At 38.7% G+C, this 18907-nt stretch overlaps 1 protein-coding gene across 2 annotated transcripts in view; it reads right to left on the bottom strand.

Moving 5' to 3' along the window:
* Positions 1-18907, bottom strand: part of LOC131044529 (probable prolyl 4-hydroxylase 9) — a 126533-nt gene that overhangs the window by 48410 nt on the left and 59216 nt on the right. For both annotated transcript variants that reach the window (XM_057977874.2, XM_057977875.2), the window contains exon 4: positions 549-651. In XM_057977874.2, coding sequence (XP_057833857.1) covers positions 549-651 — 103 coding nt within the window. The remainder of the gene's footprint in view (positions 1-548; positions 652-18907) is intronic.

Raw genomic sequence — 18907 nt, 5'->3', positions numbered from 1 at the left:
GCTTGCATAACAATTCCCTGGTCAAAGAATGCAAGCATTATCCATGATTTATCCTCTAGGAAGGGTGTTTCCTATTCATGAGTCATTAAGGAATACTCCTGATGATGTATCTTCTAGGAAAGGGTGTTTCCTTCACAAATGTTATAATCAGGTATTTTATGTTTCTGTGCATAATTTATATCTACAATCCCTAAGATTATCAGTATTTGTACATTCCAGGTTCTAAGAATGTATTAGCTTGAAACTCTTGACACTTGCTAATTTAGTAATTTTTCCAACAAGATTTTATTGAAATTAGCACATTAGTTTGTTTTTTAAATTTATCGATATGTGAAAACCATGTCAAGTTAATCTTTTATTTCTTTTAACATATATATACACAATACCCAATGTATCATGCACATTGCAAACCTACAACGTTGAACAATTCATAGCAGAAGAAACATAACAGTTCAAAAAAGAACCACAGGATACAATAGTCAGGATTCCATTTTTTCAAATATAAAGCACATTCAAAAGCAAGTGAAGATTAAAATTAACAAACAAACCTCCCCGTGGGATCTTGGAATCATTGTAACCTTTGCAATCTTTTCTTCAATAAATTCCAATGTACCCGATTGATCCTCATAAGCACTGACAAATGTGCCAGAACTGGCATATCCATAGAAATGGAAAGCACACTAAATCAGTTAAAATCCATGTGGAGTCATCATGAGCAATGTATGTGTGTGTTCATGTAGAAATGTAAAAAACATAAATACAAACCATACACAAGTTTGCATATAGAAACACACACAACTATACTCTAGTAGTAAATTATATATGACTTCAATGTAATTATAAGTTATAACATGATACAATTCTTAACGATAACATGATATTCTTCACAGTAAAATAAATAATATTTTGGCTAGACAATGCATTATTTTAATATGAATTAAAAAATATCTAATATTGATATGAGAAAATTGCATATATTTTTTAAGTATTTCTTCCTGTTTCTCTAGAACGTAATGCATAATAACACAATTTCAATTTGCAACACAAAATAAGTTTCAATGGGGGATATTCGAGTTAGTGGTAACCTTGACTTGTTTGTCTATCGAGTTGCTGGCTAATGATATCCCTGGCTTGCATAATTTAAGATTTATACATTGAAAAACTGTGTCTACTTCAAATTACCAAGGTTTTTTCCTAACGAAACCTATTTAAATGGGAATCAACTTCTCCTTTGGAATAGAACATACAATCAATTATTATTTATGAATTACAATTAGTTAGGGTACATAGACACCAATTAATATCTCTGTGTCTATCTAATTTATGTGTGGCTCTCAACTTCCAATTACTAACCAAAAAAATTTCCTAACGAACCCTATTTAAATGGGTATCAACCTCTCATTTGGAAAAAGATTGTGGAATCATACATTCATTTTTTATTTATGAATTACAATTAGTTAGGGTACAGACACCCATAATATCTGTGTTTATCTAATTTATGTGTGCCTCTCACATTTCAATCCTAGTTACATATTATTGTTCAATTTCTATTAAAGGGCTTTCGTCCTTTTATTCTTAACAATGGAGTCATGGATGAACAATCTGTTTTAGAAATCCCAAACAAACATATCTTTATGTTTTAATGCACACACACACACACACAGACATTGTATTGTTATATACGGATGACCAAAACAAGTCAAAGGGCCTAGAAACGAATAAGAAGAAATGCTAATAACAGCAAAATGTACTGCCACAAGCAACTCTTACCTCAAAAACAGCATAATTTAGCAAAGGAGAAATCTTGAGAAGATAAAATAACTCACATAAATGGTACAATGGCCTAGATAATCAAAATTAATAAATCATTTCTACTGATCAAATATTTGATATTTTCCAAGTGAACATTAATATCACATCTGCATACAACTGTGTGAAGTATTTTATTCCGACATTTAACCTCTCCTTTGAAACCCCTCTTCAAGGAAATAACTAATCAAAGATGAGATGTTTAAATTGCTACCATTATTCTTTAAATCCATAATGTTATAGCTTGATTAGGTAAATATGGAGAGAGGTTGCCCTAAGATTAATCATTAATAAGTAAAAAAATTATTTAGAATGTTAATAATTATTATTAGTATTTAAGGTTATGAATTAAAGACTGGTCCCTAGGTACACTTCCTCCCTAGTTTTCTGCCACTCATGGAAACTGAAATGCCTCAGGGATGCAAACAGAACATCTCCTGGCCATCCCAGATTTGTTTTTTAAATGGAGACATCCCAGTTATGTCCCCTCATGAGGATGCCCAGAGTTCTCCTGCAGCCCAAAATAAACTCACAGTCAAAAGATAATAAAAAACACTGACATATTTGAAAAAATAAGAACCCCTAAGGGTCTAGGTGCTACAAGTCCACTTGACACTTAAGGTTTTTGTTCTTTTGTATTTTTTTGAATTCATTTAAATTTCATGCTTTCAACTTTTAAATTGAGAGACAAGCAACAGCGGTCTATGACTCTACAGCAGGGTTAGCAAGTGCAGCGTAGCAGTTAGCATAGTCAACAGTAGAAGAGGACAAGCCAAAGGTTACAAATACACCGTGAGGTATGCAACAAGAAACCATTTTCATACTTTCAGATCACTCAACAAAACCATAAATGTGACATATGTTACTAGTAGATGCTGCACAGCTTTTCCAAACGAAAAGGATCATCTGTAGGTATAGTTACAGGACCATCAATGGATGTCAAACTCCTTTTCTCTAGCATCCTGAATGTGAATCTAATCGAACGTTTCATACATTTATGACTTTTGGAGTTGGTAAATCCTATCTTTGCATACGAAACAATCTACAAAATTCCATGGAGGAAATTGTATCCTATTATTAACACGGGCATCCAAAACCGTTTTCCATGCATTACTAAATTACAACCAACAAAATTGGTTTATCAATTATGTTAGCTACAAAACATCTCATAGCCAGTAAGGAAGTACGAAGATTAGTGAGAGAAATTTATACTCGCTGATAAATGTTAGCTAGTAAGGGGAAAAAATATATAAGTAGAAATGCAAAAACGCAAGCAGTTAACAAGTTTGTCAGATGAGAAACATGACATAGATGCATGTCATGTATTGGAAGAAAATGACATAGATGCATGATGTAATTCTTGAATCACATTATTTACATTCAAAATAAAAATACAAACTTACTACTGCAGAGCAGCAAAAAGTTAAACAACCTAAACTGTGCTGCTCTATTCATTGTATTGGAAGAAAACAACATAGATGCATGTCGTAATTCTTGAATCAGCTTATTTAAATTTTAATATTTTCTACATGCTGAAATAGCTCAAGCTCTTACCAAAAACAAAAAATTCAGTTTTGAATTTTAAATAAGTATGGATAGCACAGCAGCAGTTATCTATTTTACAATAATTCAAAACATTCATTTTAATATTTTAATCTTATATAATATATTGTTATTTTGTGTTGCATCCATTTCAAATTTCCTGAGTCAAGATGGATACATTCAATGTTAATGCTGATTTTGATTTGGAGAATAAAACTGATGATGATTCAGTGTGTGTGGCCAAACACAAACCCCAAGCACAATCACAAACAGTTCAACTGCAAGTGTATTGAAATCTAATTGCCCTCCAGAGTTGTTGGCACAATATACCAAAGGGCTGTTTAACAAGAAAGATCTCTTGCAGCAATTACTGACACAAATGAAGTATCTAATTCAGGTGTAAGTTGGAAATGGAAATGTAGCATTTGCCTAGTGGATTGGAATGGCATCGTGACAATGACAAATGCACACTTTTTACATACTGCTGGTGAAGGAGTAGGGCCTTGTGAGAAACTCACACTTGAATGAGGATTGAGATAATCAAATTATTAAGGAGAAATAACTACACCCTCGATTTCTAATACACAGAGGTTCAAGTAGACCACTTTCATTTCTGTCATTTGAGGTGAGTGTGTTGCAATTTTTGTCATTGATGCCAAAGGTCAGTTGATGAGTTTCTGAAAAGAGATTTGAATTGAAATATCAGTTGAGTTGCTTGAGCTGCTTGACTTTTTTACTTTCAGCTGCTTGACCTACTTGGTTGGCTGATTGAGCTACTTGTCTTCTTGGTTGAGCTGCTTGCTTGTTTGGTTGAGCTGTTTGGGTGTCTAGTTGAGCTGCCTGCCTGCCTGTTTGAGCTACTTGACTGTGTGCTTCAGCTGCTTGTCTGTCTACTTAAGCTGCCTATGTGTCTGCCTCATTCTTCTTTGTGTCATCAGCTTGACAAGACATCCATGGAGTTTTCAAGAGGACGGGATCTTTGGAATCGCATTTTTAATTAGTTTGTTTGTGGAGGCTAAATCAAAATATGCTTTGAACGTATATACTCCACATTATTGTCAGGTTCAGCTTACCGTTATTATTTGCATCAAATCATTTATTTCTTATCTCCTCTTGAGCGATAACTGCAGATTCCTTATTTCCATGTCGGCTTTAGAAATTTGTTTTTCACCCTACATTAGTGTTGGTTTCAGATTCCTTCGGAATGCCTTGTGAGGGGAAGCTTCAAATTTGTTACAGGGTAATAATATCTGAGATTCAAAGCATTTCATTTTTAGCCGGTAACGTTTCATTGATGTCAAAGGGGGAGTAGTATTTCAGGGGGAGCAGCATTGTTTTGGTTACAGGGTTGTTACAAATGGAGTTGCCATCAATGACAAAGGGGGAGTTTGTTGTAGTTTTTGTCATTGATGCCAAAGGTTAGTTGATGAGTTTTTGAACAGAGATTTGAATTGAAATATCAATTGAGTTGCTTGAGCTGCTTGAGCTGCTTGGTTGGCTGATTGAGCTACTTGGATGATTGAGCTACTTGTCTTCTTGGTTGAGTTGCTTGCTTATTTGGTTGAGTTGTTTGGGTTTCTGGCTGAGCTGGTTGGCTACCTGTTTGAGCTACTTGATTGTGTGCTTCAACTAGTTGGCTGTCTACTTAATTAAGCTGCCTACGTGTCTACCTCATTCTTCTTTGTGTCATGTCAGCTTGACAAGACATCATTGAATTTTCAAGAGGAAGGGATCTTTGGAACCATATTTTTAATTAGTTTGGTTGTGGAGGCTAAATCAAAATATGCTATGAACGTATATACTCCACATTATTCTAAGGTTCAGCTTATCGTTATTATTTGCATCAAATCATTTATTTATTATCTCCTCTTGAGCGATAACTGGAGATTCCTTATTTTCGTGTCGGCTTCAAAAGTTTATTTTTCACCCTACTTTAGCGTTGGTTTCAACTTCCTTTGTAACGCCTTGTGAGGGGTGGCTTCAAATTTGTTACAGGATAATAATATCTGAGATTCAATGCATTTCATTTTTAGCTAGTACCATTTCATTTAAGATATATTTTATTGGTGCATTGTGTTGTGACATTTTCACACATCACCACCATTGAAAATGGGGAACCCCCTCTTTTCACTAATTAAACTAAGTCTTTTGCAATCTATGTCATCTCCCGACCCTAAGGAGTGATCTCTGAGGTCCTGTCAGTCTGGGTTTTGATCTTTGGTGAAATTTGACTATGTGGAAGAATGTTTTCAAAGGTCTAACAGTGATGTTTTGGAGTGTTTTTGATAAATTTTCTATTTTTAGCAATGTCTATTTTTAGAAAGTTTCATTGTGGCCCTGATTGGCCGAATTTCGCATTTGGACAAAACTTTTTGTTTCAAAGGGCCTACTAGTAAAATTTGAGCATTTTCTAAGAACTTTCTATTTTTAGCAGTCTACTTTTAGAAAGTTTCACTATGGCCCAGATTGACCTAATTTTACGCTAGGACAAACTTTCTATTTTTAGCAGTTGCTATTTTTAGCAACATGTGAACATTGACTGCAAATGGTGCAAGTATCCAAATTCAAATCCAATAGAACAAAGATGAAATGCAAAGCATAAAAGAAGTGCAAAAGAAAAAATCCTCCTCTAGGCCAAAAATGCGCCTAGGAGTGCAAATTCTCATCGAAGGAGAAATTTGGCAAAATAGAAAAAATCCTTCTCCCTAGCAAAAGTGCACTCAAGAGTGGAAAATCCACTCCGAGGAGGAATTTTTCACGAGAGCAAAAATCCTCCACAAGCATCAAAGTGCGCCTAGGAGTGCAAATTCTACTCCAAGGAGGAATTTTTCAAAATTCCAAAAGTTCTCTACCTCCCAAGTGCCCCCAAGCATGCCAAGAATCTTGGAAAGTGTAAAAAACGTTGGAAATTCCTTCTCGAGACCCCCAAATGCGCCCAAGTCTTGGAAATGGCAAAAATGGTTGTGTTTAGAAAATCCTACGCCAAGCTTGATGTGCACCCAAGCATTCTTCAAATATAGAGACTCGAAAATTGGCTAAGGCATTGAAGGAATTCCTCCTTCCCTCTCCAAGTGTGCACAAGGATTCTGCAGACATGGAATGAACAAATTTGGCTAAGTTTGAAAGAAATCCTCCTCCAGGCCTAATATGCGCTCAAGCACTCAAGACATGGAAATTTAACTAAGGCAAGGAGAAAAACCTCCTACTCATCTCATGTGCACTCTAGAAAAGACAGTCCTTCATCATGAAAATTGGCGCCCAAACTCATAATCCTTCCACCTCTCTCATATGTGCCCAAGGTGGAGAAATGACATGAGGCATGGAATTTAATGCCTTTGATAAAATATGGGATTTGGCAAGTCAAAGGGCAAAAAGGGGCATCAAAGATTCTTCAATCTAGTTCAAGGCATTCAATGTTCAAGACCTCAAAGATCAAAGTTCAAGTACAGATGTGGAAGGAAGAATTTCCTCCGGAAATCCAAAATCAAAGGTCAGAAAGTTCAAGTATGAAAAACTTCAAGAATGATAGGATCGTCGACAGGGGAGTCCAATTCATTTCGAGAAGGTGAATTCCCAAGCAAGTACATGGAAAGAAGAAAATGATCAAGGTAATATGCTAGTATTTGGTAAAAAATTGATGTATTTACTAATGATCAAACCAATCATTAAATAGAGTTACAAGGATCGACGTTTCTAATTAGAAACAAACGATAACTGAAGCAAGAATAGAAACACTCTAATATTTACAATATCGTACATAATTAACCATTAAACAAATAGAAATAAGGATATTCTAATACCTTCCCTTAATGGTTAATCTATCTACTACACCAAGTAGCCCCCTGAACTTAGCAAACTTATCTGGAAGTACGGACTTGGTGAGGATATCTGCAGTCTAGTCCTCTGTAGGAACATACTGCAAATCCACGGATCTATCTTCAACCAGCTTGCGGATGAAGTGACAATGAAGCTCAACATGCTTTGTCTGCTCATGAAAGACTGAATTTTTTGCAAGTTTCAACACCACTTGATTGTCACAAAAAAGAGGTGTAGGTCCTGCTTGAGACAGCTGGAGGTCGGAAAGTATCCTTCGAAGCCAAACTACCTCACACGCTGCTTTGACTATTCCTCGATATTCAGCTTCAGTCGAGGAAAGAGCTACAGCCTGCTGCTCTTACTAGTCCAAGTGATAGCACCTGTGCCCAAACTGAAGACATATCCGGATGTAGACTTTTTGTCATCAACAAAGCCTGCCTAGTCCGAATTTGTGTAACAGATGAGTCTAGGATCTTTGGTCCATCCATAAAGGATACCAAAGTCTGAGGTGCCCTTGACATAGCGCAGGATCCGCCTCACTACAACACAATATTCTGAAGTAGGAGCTATCATGAAGCGGGAGATATAACTGATTGCATAGCTCAGATCAGGTCTGGTGGAGGTGAGATATATTAAACTTCCCACTAGTTGCCTAAAATCGGATTCATTCTCAACTGGAGAATCGAATTTGGCCGACAACTTCAAGCCTCTATCCATAGGTGTAGATGTAGGTTCGCAGTCCTGCATTCGGAACTTGTCTAGCAAAGCCCTGGCATATTTGGACAGAGAGATGAAGATGCCAGGAGACTGCTGCCAAACCTCAACACCTAGGCAATAGTGCAGAAGGCCAAGGTCGATCATGTCAAAAAACTGGCATAAATTTTGCTTGATTCCTTGAACCAAAGATGTTGAGTTGCCAGTGATGATCAGATCATCAACATAAATCACCAAAATAATGATATCACTACCAGTAGTCTTGATATAGAGATTTGAGTCAGGAGGACTCCTCTGGAAATCCTGATCTGTGAGGTGCTTATCAATTTTCATGTACCATGTGTTGATGTGTTTTTTATGCACATGCAAACACAGAATAAAATACCGAAAAGTATCTTATCCTCTCTTGAACAAAGTTACTCAAATGCTGAAGATTGGCTTAAGGATCACTTGAGACAACTCCAACGTTTATAAATGTCAAGTCTTGACATGTGGATAAGCTTTGTTGGTTGATGTGATTGCTGGTATCACAAAGGGACTTATGTTGAATTGTCAAATGCTTGAATCGCTGGAACTTAGATCATCTGATGTTACAATCTGGTGATGCTTTTTGTCCTAGACTAGCTTTAGTTAAAAAAACGGCAAAAGATGAAGAGTTGAGAGAGTCTATTCTAAAGCCTAGAATGTAAGAAAATGGATGAATGATTAGAGGGAATCCAACTAAGCGAGGTCTCACTATAAACTTGAACAATTTGACACAAGCTCAGTGCAATCTTCTAAGGACAATTCAAAGATGTTCAAATCATTACAATCAAACACTGCTCACCATTCAAGTTAATGCATAAACAATGGACGCATAACAATTCGAATATAAGCTCATATCACTCCAATTGACCATGCAAGGCACACTTACAATCAGCAAGAGGCTAGTGGTATGGACTAAACGGATTCCACATAAATGCATTCAACAAATTCCTCCATTCCATCTAATCAACATGAAAACAAAATGAGAAGTAGAACCATGAGGCTTGTTGAAATAACAAATTTCACCACAACTTCAATGAAAAGAGTATCTCATTTACAAGTCATAACAACAATTCTTCCTTCTCCTAATCTACTCTAACTTATATTCTATTCTTCTCCTGATACTATTTGCTAACTATTAACCTTTACAAAATGAGGAGCTTGAGCTTTATATTGGGAGCTCATTACAATGAATGGTCATAATCAAATCTCCAGCAATGGCCAAGATTTTACAATGAAAACCCTAATTAGGGATTGTTACAACAAACTTAATTTTGGCCAATTAAATAATTACAACATTTTGACATAACCAATGGTAGGTGCCTCGAAGTTTGTGCCATCACGGGTGAGTCAGGTACATTGAATCAAGAGGTGCTAATGTGGAACTCCTTTGATTGGCGAGTGGTGACTGGGATGATGACTAGGATTCCATCTTTAACTTGCAATTGTGGGCTTGATAGATCATCATGAAGGAATATTTCTTGATACTCAACATTATCCAGCTTCCGTGATGATGATGATCTTTTAACTTTGATTAACTCTTCTAAAAGTATCCTCTTGAATGCTTCAATCATGGAAGTGCAAGGTATAGATCTTGGTTTTGAAGTATTGATGTGCCCTAGAACAAACTCTTGATGTCACCACTGCTTCTCTTCTTTGGAATTCTTATCGGTGACTCCCTGGTGCTGTGAGAGTTGAGATTCCTCTTGGGCATTCTACGCTTGAAAATGAAGTTTTCTTCCTTGCACAGTGGTGTAGATCTTACAATCTTTCTCCTTTTGCTTTGCAATCACCATCCTCTCTCATCTACAAAACAAAACAAACATGATATCAAATACATAATATATAACCTTGATAATTCTTCTAACTTGATATATCCCTTGATTTTGTGTGTTTTGCAGGTTTAATAAGAGCATTTAGAGAGAATTCGCCTTCATGAAGGAGCACTTGAAGTTGTTTTCCGCTCTTGGAGAGGAGCTCTTGAAATTCACTCCACCCCCTGATGTTCATGAAGTTACCCTTGTCTTTGAACTTGATCTCCTTCATTTGTCTTCATTCTATGGGTTCCAATGTTGAGCCTTCCCACCATTTATTGATGCAAATATGATGAATTGCCCTTAGGGAAGACTACTAGAAGAAATACGCTCCCCCTGCTCAATTTATGAAGTTCACCTTCACTCATATACCTTGAGTTGTGAAGTTCGCTCATCTACCTCAAGTTGTGAAGTTCGCTCATCTACCTCAAGTTGTGAAGTTTGCTCATTCCTTCTAATTCATGGAGTTAACTTCTTACTCATCTTTCACTATTCAAAATCGTTCTCTCTTGGGCATGCTAAAGTATCAAATTAGCTCTAGGAAATAATCTATTAGCTGCCTTGTATCTTGTCTTGGGAAAATTCGCTCATCTATGTTGATCCTTGAAGTTCGCTCATAGGTTGTTCAAGGTGAAGTTCACTCATGTAGTTGAGTTCATGAAGTTTGTTTCAAATTGAATCCACTCAAGGTAAATGTTTTAAAATCCCTTTCACTCCTCTACTTGCAACATGAACTTTGCTTATCTACCTCAAATCATGAAGTTCACTCATATATCTTGATTTGTGAAGTTTATTTCAAATTGAATGCTTTCAAATCTCCTTCGCTCTTCCATTGTGAATTTCGCTCATCTACCTCAAATCATGAAGTTTGCTCATGTGCTTGGATTTGTGAAGTTCGCTCATGTGCTTGGATTCTTGAAGTTCGCTCATATACTTCAATTTGTGAAGTTCGCTCATGTAGCTTGATCTTTGAAGTTCGCCTATATAGCTTGATTTGAGAAGTTCACTCAGCTATATCAAATCTTGAAGTTCACTCATCCATCTTCATTCTTGAAGTTCGCTCATCCTCATTGATTCTTGAAGTTCGCTCATGTCATTGAGTTCATGAAGTTTGTTTCAAATTGAATCAACTCAAGGCAAATACTTTCAGATCTCCTTCGCTCTTCCATCATGAATTTCGCTCTTCCACCTCAAGTCATGAAGTTCGCTCATCTGCCTTCAATTATCAAGTTTGCTCATGTGGTCCAATTTATGAAATTCGCTCATGTGTCTTCATTTTTGAAGTTCGCTCATCTAGGCTACTTGGTGAAGTTTGTTCACCCTCATGAGAGCATGAAGTTCAGTCTTATACTCCACTCGCTCATCTCCCTCAAATCTTGAAATTCGCTCATGTCACTTGATTTGAGAAGTTCGCTCATCTACCTTGAAACATGAAGTTCGATCATGTGTCTGGATTTTTGAAGTTCGCTTCTCTCTCCAAGTACATGAAGTTAAATTCTATCATTCATCACATGAAGTGATTCTTGAACTTCGCCTTTCGATCTTGCTCTTGAAACCACTCCTTTCTTAGTTTGTGAAGTTTGCTTCTATGTTGTTCAAGGTAAAATTGGCTCATCTTCTTCAAGTTGTGAAGTTCGCTCATCTCCCTCAACTTGTGAAGTTCGCTCATCTCCCTCAACTTGTGAAGTTCGCTCATCTCCCTCAACTTGTGAAGTTCGCTCATATCCCTCCAAACATGAAGTTCACTAAAGCACCTCAGTTTGTGAAGTTCGCTCATGTGGTTGAGTTCATGAAGGGGATTTCAAACCAAGACTAAACTCTCCTTTGCTCACTTTCACTTACTCTCTCAGCTACAATACATGATAACATGCTCAACATGAGGTCTTAGGATGAGTTTTCACTCTGTGGGAGAAGTGTAAGAAATTCGCTACATAAGGGGTGTACATGAAGTGAAGTTCACTCCTCAAAAGGAGCACTTCAAGTGACCTTCTAATTAGCAATCCTTCCTCACTCATGATTGAACTCATGATATCTAGACTTTACAAACTTACACCTCACACAAGGCTATCTACCTGACTCCTGACTTCTGACCACCTATACCCCTCTAATGCAAAGGCTAATAGCTAAGGATTCTAATACTACATAGAAAGCAAGAAAAAAGTGGGGGTCCCCATTTGCGATGGGGGCGATGTGTGAATACCTCACAACACCAATCATGATATCTAGACTTTACAAACTTACACCTCACACAAGGCTATCTACCTTGACTCCTGACTTCTGACCACCTATACCCCTCTAATGCAAAGGCTAATAGCTAAGGATTCTAATACTACATAGAAAGTAGGAAAAAAGTGGGGGTCCCCATTTGCGATGGGGCGATGTGTGAATACCTCACAACACCATGCCCGAGGAGTCTATTTCAGGCCATAGAGTGCTTTCACCAGTTTGAGCACCTGGTGTTCTTTTCCGACAACCTTGAATCCAGGAGGTTGTGTCATGTAGACCTCTCCCTGTAACTCACCATTCAGGAAGGCACTCTTGACGTTCATCTGATGGACCTTCCAACCACACTGAGCTGCCATGGCTAGGACTAATCTGATGGTGCTCATCTTTGTTGTCGAAGCAAAGGTCTCCTCATAATCAATTCCTTCACACTGAGAGAAGCTTTTGGCAACGAGACAAGCCTTGTACTTATCCAAAGTACCATCAGCCTTGTATTTGACCTTATAGACCCATTTGCATCCAATGGGTTTCTTCCCTAGAGGAAGATATGACAGAACCCAAGTATTATTTTTCAGCAAGCGCTAGTGCTCAGTTGCCATAGCTTGTTCCCACTCAGGTATCCCTTTCGCCTTTGTGTATGTCTGAGGTTCATACACACTGTGAATGTTGGCCATGAGAGCAAAATTGACATAATCATGCTGCTTGCTCTTCTTCCAAGCAATTCTACCCTCGATGAGCTCATCATCATGAAGATCAGCAAGTGTCTTAGCCCACCATTTAGGCCAAAGAGTAGAAGTGCCAACATCAGATGCAGGAGGTGCAACAAGATCAAGTTCATCAAACAGAAGATCGGATGAATCCTGAGGAAAATCAGGTGGAGCAGTTGCATGTCTAGGTGATCCTGCAGGAGAAGGAACTGATGTAGGAGCAGGAGTTGGAACAACTGGAGCCCTCCCATCAGGTGGACCTAATGCAAGACAAACACCCAAGTCTAAAGCCTTCAAAGGCTAATCCTCTGGATCCACAATTGGAGGAGAGAGCTGAAATGGCCCTCGACCCTCATCAAAAACCACATCACGACTGAAGATGAGACGATCTGCCTCGATGTCAATCAATCAGTAGGCTTTATGATTATCACTATAGCCGGTGAGCATGAGTTTTTGGCTCTTGGCATGCAACTTGGTGCGCTTAGCATCAAGGATCCAAACAAAAGCAGTGGAGCCAAAAAACCTTCAGGTGATTGATTCTGGGCTTGCGGCTTGACCAAGCCTCTTCCAGAGTCTTCTTCTTCAGAGCCATTGTAGGAGACCGATTCAAAAGATAGACTACAGTATTCACTGCTTTAGCCCAAAACTTCTTAGGAACACTCTTGTGTTCAAGCATAGACTGAGCCAATTCGGTAATCATGCGGTTTCTTCGCTCAACGACACCGTTTTGTTGAGGGGTGTAAGGTGTAGTGAGTTGGCGCTTGATGCCATGTTCACAGAAATGGGAGAAGGTATAAGAACAAAATTCTCCCCCATTATCAGACCGAAGAGTAATAATATGATTACCAGACTCTTTTTCTACTAATGCTTTGAACTTTTGAAACACATCAAACACTTCTGATTTCTGATGAAGAAAATACACCGACATTTTTGTACTAAAATCATTAACAAAAAGTAGAAAATACCACATCACGACTGAAGATGAGACGATCTGCCTCGATGTCAATCAGTCGGTAGGCTTTATGATTATCACTATAGCCAGTGAGCATGAGTTTTTGGCTCTTGGCATACAACTTGGTGCGCTTAGCATCAAGGATCCAAACAAAAGCAATGGAGCCAAAAACCTTCAGGTGACTGATTCTGGGCTTGCGGCCTAACCAGGCCTCTTCCAGAGTCTTCTTCTTTAGAGCCATTGTAGGAGACCGATTCAAAAGATAGACTGCAGTATTCACTGCTTTAGCCCAAAACTTCTTCGGAACACTCTTGTGTTCAAGCATAGACCAAGCCATTTCGGTAATCGTGCGGTTTCTCCGCTAAACAACACCGTTTTGTTGAGGGGTGTAAGGTGTAGCAAGTTGGCGCTTGATGCCATGTTGTTCACAGAAATGGGAGAAAGCAGAAGAACAAAATTCTCCCCCATTATCAGACCAAAGAGTAATAATATGATTACCAGACTCTTTTTCTACTAATGCAGGATATTACTGGCCTACGCTTTTTAAAGATACATTCAATCACATTAAGACTTGCCACACATGTCAAGTCGCAGCTATTAGAGAGAGAAATCCTGCCATGCCACTGAATCCCGTGATTGAAGCCAGACCATTTGCAAAATGGGGAATGGACTTTATTGGTGTCATCAATCCCGCATCCTCAGCACAACACAAGTACATCATTACAGCTACAGATTATTGTACCAGATGGTCAGAGGCACAGGCACTTAAGGTTTGTTCTACTGAAGTTGTAATCAAGTTTCTAGAGGAGAACATAATCACAAGGTTCGGATGCCCTTATGCGTTGGTTTGCGACAATGGATCGGCATTCACATCATTGAGATTCTCAAATTGGGCTTTTGAGTACGGGATAACTCTCAAGTTTTCATCAAATTATTATCCTCAGGGTAATGGATTAGCAGAATCCACAAACAAAAATTTGCTCAGTGTTATCAAGAAATTATTAGAGAGAAGCCCCAGAGAATGGCACATCCAGTTGAGATTTGCTTTATGGGCAGACAGAATCAGAACAAAGAACGCATTAGGCATTTCGCCTTATTTTCTAGTCTATGGCCAAGACCCAGTCTTCCCTATGCAACTCAGGGTTCCAACCTTGAGATTTATTCAGGAGTACATGGAAGACACTGATGCAGTACAGGCCAGGTTGACACAGTTGATGAACCTAGAAGAGAAAAGAGATCAAGCACTGGATAACTTCGCTAAACATCAAGGAGTGGTGAAGAGATGGTTTGATCGACAAGCAAGAGTCAAGGCGTTCCGAATTTCGGATCTCGTCCTGTATTGGGACAAAGCGCATGAGAAAAGAGGAGAACATGATAAGTTTGATAAGCTTTGGAAAGGTCCTTATCAAATTTCAGAGATATTGGGAGAAAATGCATTTAGGTTGCAGACTTTAACTGGAGAGGACATTCCGTTGCCTGTCAATGGGAGATATCTCAAACACTATTTCCAATCCTAAAATGCCAAGGCCTTCCCTTGTACATAGCTAGTTTAGTTTGCTTTCGTCGTTTTCCGTTTGTTTGTTTTTCTCGCGTTGGTTTGCCTTTTGTTTTTCTTAGTTTAGGTGCTTTTGTTTTTTTAGGTTAGTTGTTTTTGTCCTGAGGGGTATCCATTTGACATTGGGTGATTCTGTTATATAACGCTCTGACTTCCTGCCGGATTGTTGGATGCATTTGGAAAATCATGAGGTCTTTTGGAATTACTAAGGGAGTTTCTTTTAATGAAGCTTTGAGTCAGGACATATTTGCATTGAAGTAGATTAGCTTATTGAACTCACGTATTTTTGTCCTTCAGTTATTATATTTTCACACACTTATAATCTCCGAGTCATTATGGTTTACAAGCGAAGCTGTGATCAAGTGAAAAATCTAAAGTCTAGCTTCAGCGCCACCGCAATCCTCAAACCCTAGTGGGTTTCACTACTCACGAGCCAAAGAATTGACAGAACTGAAAAGCAGTATCAAAAGAAAAGATGAAAAAATGAGAAAAATCAAAAGAAAAGAAATGAGCTAAGAGGAAATATCAAATTGGCTAAAGGGAATATGCGAGTAACTCCATCGGGGCTATAGACGCCTGGCTGGCAATGGAGCAATGTTCGTGAGCTTGCGGCGATAACCTCGTCGGGACTATGGACGTCTGACTGGCAGCGAGGCTCTATCCAGGATGCTTTTGGAGTTTAGACGAACTATGTAGCTTATCACAGGGGAACCTGGAGATCATGATTGTCTTGTTGAGGGGAATTAACGCATTTGCACACACATGGGTAACTGTGGACTTGATACTTTGTCTCAATATGATGGTCTCTTCTTGTAAGTGTTTCTTAACTCCTGGTTTTGTTGAGGGAGGTTTTCTGAGTCTTCCTTGAGAAAGATTGATTCCCAAATGTTTTGCAACATTTCCTAGTGGTGTCGCCAGATGTTGTGACCATTTCACACATCGCCCCATCGCAAATGGGGACCCCCTCTTTTTGCTTGTTTTTCGCTCGTTTTCGCTTTCGTTTTTAGGGTTTTGTTAGTCCGTTAGTTGTCTGGATTTAGGGCTAAGCCTTAGGGTTTTAAATATTGCCTTTTCAAGCCAAAATCCAGTCGCTTTTGAGAGCTTTTTGAGCTTCTTTTCTAGAATGCAAATTTTAAATGCAATGATTTCGCCAAAATGGTCTAATTTTCAATTGGAATGTTCATGCAGAGCTTAAACTTGTCTAAATGATGACCGTCAATATGAATTTTTGTCTGACTGAATATTTTGACCAAATTTTGACTTTTTTGAAGTTTGATCCTGGGCATCGGAATTGATTTGTTTTTGCCTCATGAAGTGTTAAAATGTGAAAAATCTTGTTATTTTGGCCTGTAGGAGCAAAATCGCTCCTGTCCCTCAGTGAAGGACGGGAGCTCAATTTCAAATATCTCATCGTCCCTACAAAGTCCAGACAAATTTTACGTTTGAAATGATAGAGAACGACAAGATCTTTCATTTGAATATAAATTGAAGATTTTCATGAGCACAGAAATGCCTCCAGGAGGAAAATCGCCCCTGTCCCTCAGTGAAGGACCGGAGCTACAATTCAAATTTCGCCTTGTCCTTGCAAGATTTTGAAAACTTAATGATTTGAGGATGTCCGAAGGAAGATACTTTGCCAAATGAATATAATTTGAGATGCAAAAAACGAAGGAAAATGACCTATATTGACTAAATCGCTCCTGTCCCTCTCCAAGGGACCAGGGCGAGGTACCTTGTAGCTCTCGTCCCTCTCCCAGGGACCAGAGCGATTTCCTCCATTTTGCAAAATCCAGACAAGGGTCAAGGCAAGTTTACGTTCAAAAACGAAGGAGAACATGAGATGAATGCATTGAATATAAATTGAAGATTTTTGGGACGTCCATACCAGCATTAAATGCCTAGTTCGCTCCTGTCCCTCTCCAAGGGACCAGAGCGATTTTTGATATAATTGCCTTTGTTGCAAAATTACAAACAATGTCAAGGCATGGGCGGATAGAGTGAAGAAGGACGACTCCGTTGAATATAAACTTGGAACCTGGCAAAGTAAGATGAAGGCCACAAAGGAAGGATCGCTCCTGTCCCTCTCCAAGGGACCAGGGCGATACAATGGTGATGATGCGTCCCTCCAGAGTTCAAGGTCGTCCCTCCAAGGTTCAAGGCCGATCCAAGTTAGGACGAAGGGTGGCGAGGACATTTCAAGGCATTTCCATCAAGCGCAACGTTGCAAAGGTCATCACATGGAAGGATTTGCACTATAAAGACCTAGATCGCTCCTGTCCCTCTCCAAGGGACCAGAGCGATATTTCTATTAAAGCATCGATTTCAAAAGACAAGCAAGTTTCAAGCTACCAGGAGGGTCGAAAGGACATCATTCCACGCAATGAAGATGATTGCAAGTCGGTACAAACAAGAACAAGCATGTTATGATGAACTTCGCTCCTGTCCCTCAGGAAGGGACTAGAGCGATATTGATATATTAGATTAATCCATGCAAAATTTACGTAAGGACAAGACATTGCAATGTTTTGGAAGGTCCATGGTATGGTAAAAAGATGATAAACAAGAGTTTTGAACGTGAAATGATCATCATTTTGAGCATGGAGACTAGATCGCTCCTGTCCCCCTCCAAGGGACCAGGGCGATTTGCTTTGGATTCCTTGTTTTGCTTCAGGATCAAGCTAAGTCAAGACGTCTTAAGATAGCATATGGTCCAAGGCATCGTTTGAAGACAATTTGCAAGAGTTTTTAACGTCCAAACATTGCTAATCGAGGTAAAAGTCTCCCATCGCTCCTGTCCTTTGGACAAGGACCAGGGCGATATCATTAAAAACACTCACGTTCCTTCAAAGATCAAGGCGACATGAGGATAGGAAATGCGAAGGACGACATTTGGAGGACATTGCAAAGGAGATCAAAGTGTAAAGTTGCCAAGGTCAAGGAGAAAACATGGATCGCTCCTGTCCCTCTCCAAGGGACAAGGGCGATGGTCCCTTTAAATACGTCCAAACACATAATGAAGCGAATGGGAATAAGCGCAAAGGACACAAGCAATGATTTTTCGAAGGTCAAAGATACAAGATGAACATAAAAACATGGAGATCGCTCCTGTCCCTCTCCAAGGGACCAGGGCGATAATGGTCATAGGATGCACTTGCTCGCACAAGGAAGAAATTCAAGTTCGAAAGACCACCAGATGATCGATTTGGGACGTGGAAATGAAGGAATTAAACGTCGAAAACGCAAGAATCATGCCAAAGATGGTGAATCGCTCCTGTCCCTCATCAAGGGACCAGAGCGATGAGGTACGTCCCTCTATTTACATATTTTTTGGCGCCAAATTAAACAATTCGAATTTACTTTAAATGCTAAATCAATTTAAAATTTAAAAAATCCATTTTTATTGGCATTTAATGTGGCGTTAACATTTATTAATTATTTTTGCCTTATTTAAAAATCGAAATTTGCAATTAAAAAACGCAAGGCATTAGTAATTAATTAATTAATTAATAAAAAAATCGATTTGAGCGCTCATATATGGAGGTCGGCCTTGTTATTTCATTGCAAATCATTTAAAAAATGGTTTTGTTTTTATTAAGTCGGCCTAAGGGGTAAAGGATGCAAGCGCTATATAAGGGGGGTAGAATTATCATTTTCTACACCATTATTTTTACCTTCCTTTATGCGAGTTGACAAGAGGCGAATATAGTGCGAGTTTTATTTATCCAAGGTGGCAAAGACACTCCAAAGGTGG

Source organism: Cryptomeria japonica, chromosome 9 (genome assembly GCF_030272615.1).
Source record: "Cryptomeria japonica chromosome 9, Sugi_1.0, whole genome shotgun sequence".
Lineage (NCBI taxonomy): Eukaryota > Viridiplantae > Streptophyta > Pinopsida > Cupressales > Cupressaceae > Cryptomeria > Cryptomeria japonica.
The sequence above is the reverse complement of the archived record's forward strand: the minus strand, read 5'-3'. Positions and strand labels throughout refer to the sequence as shown.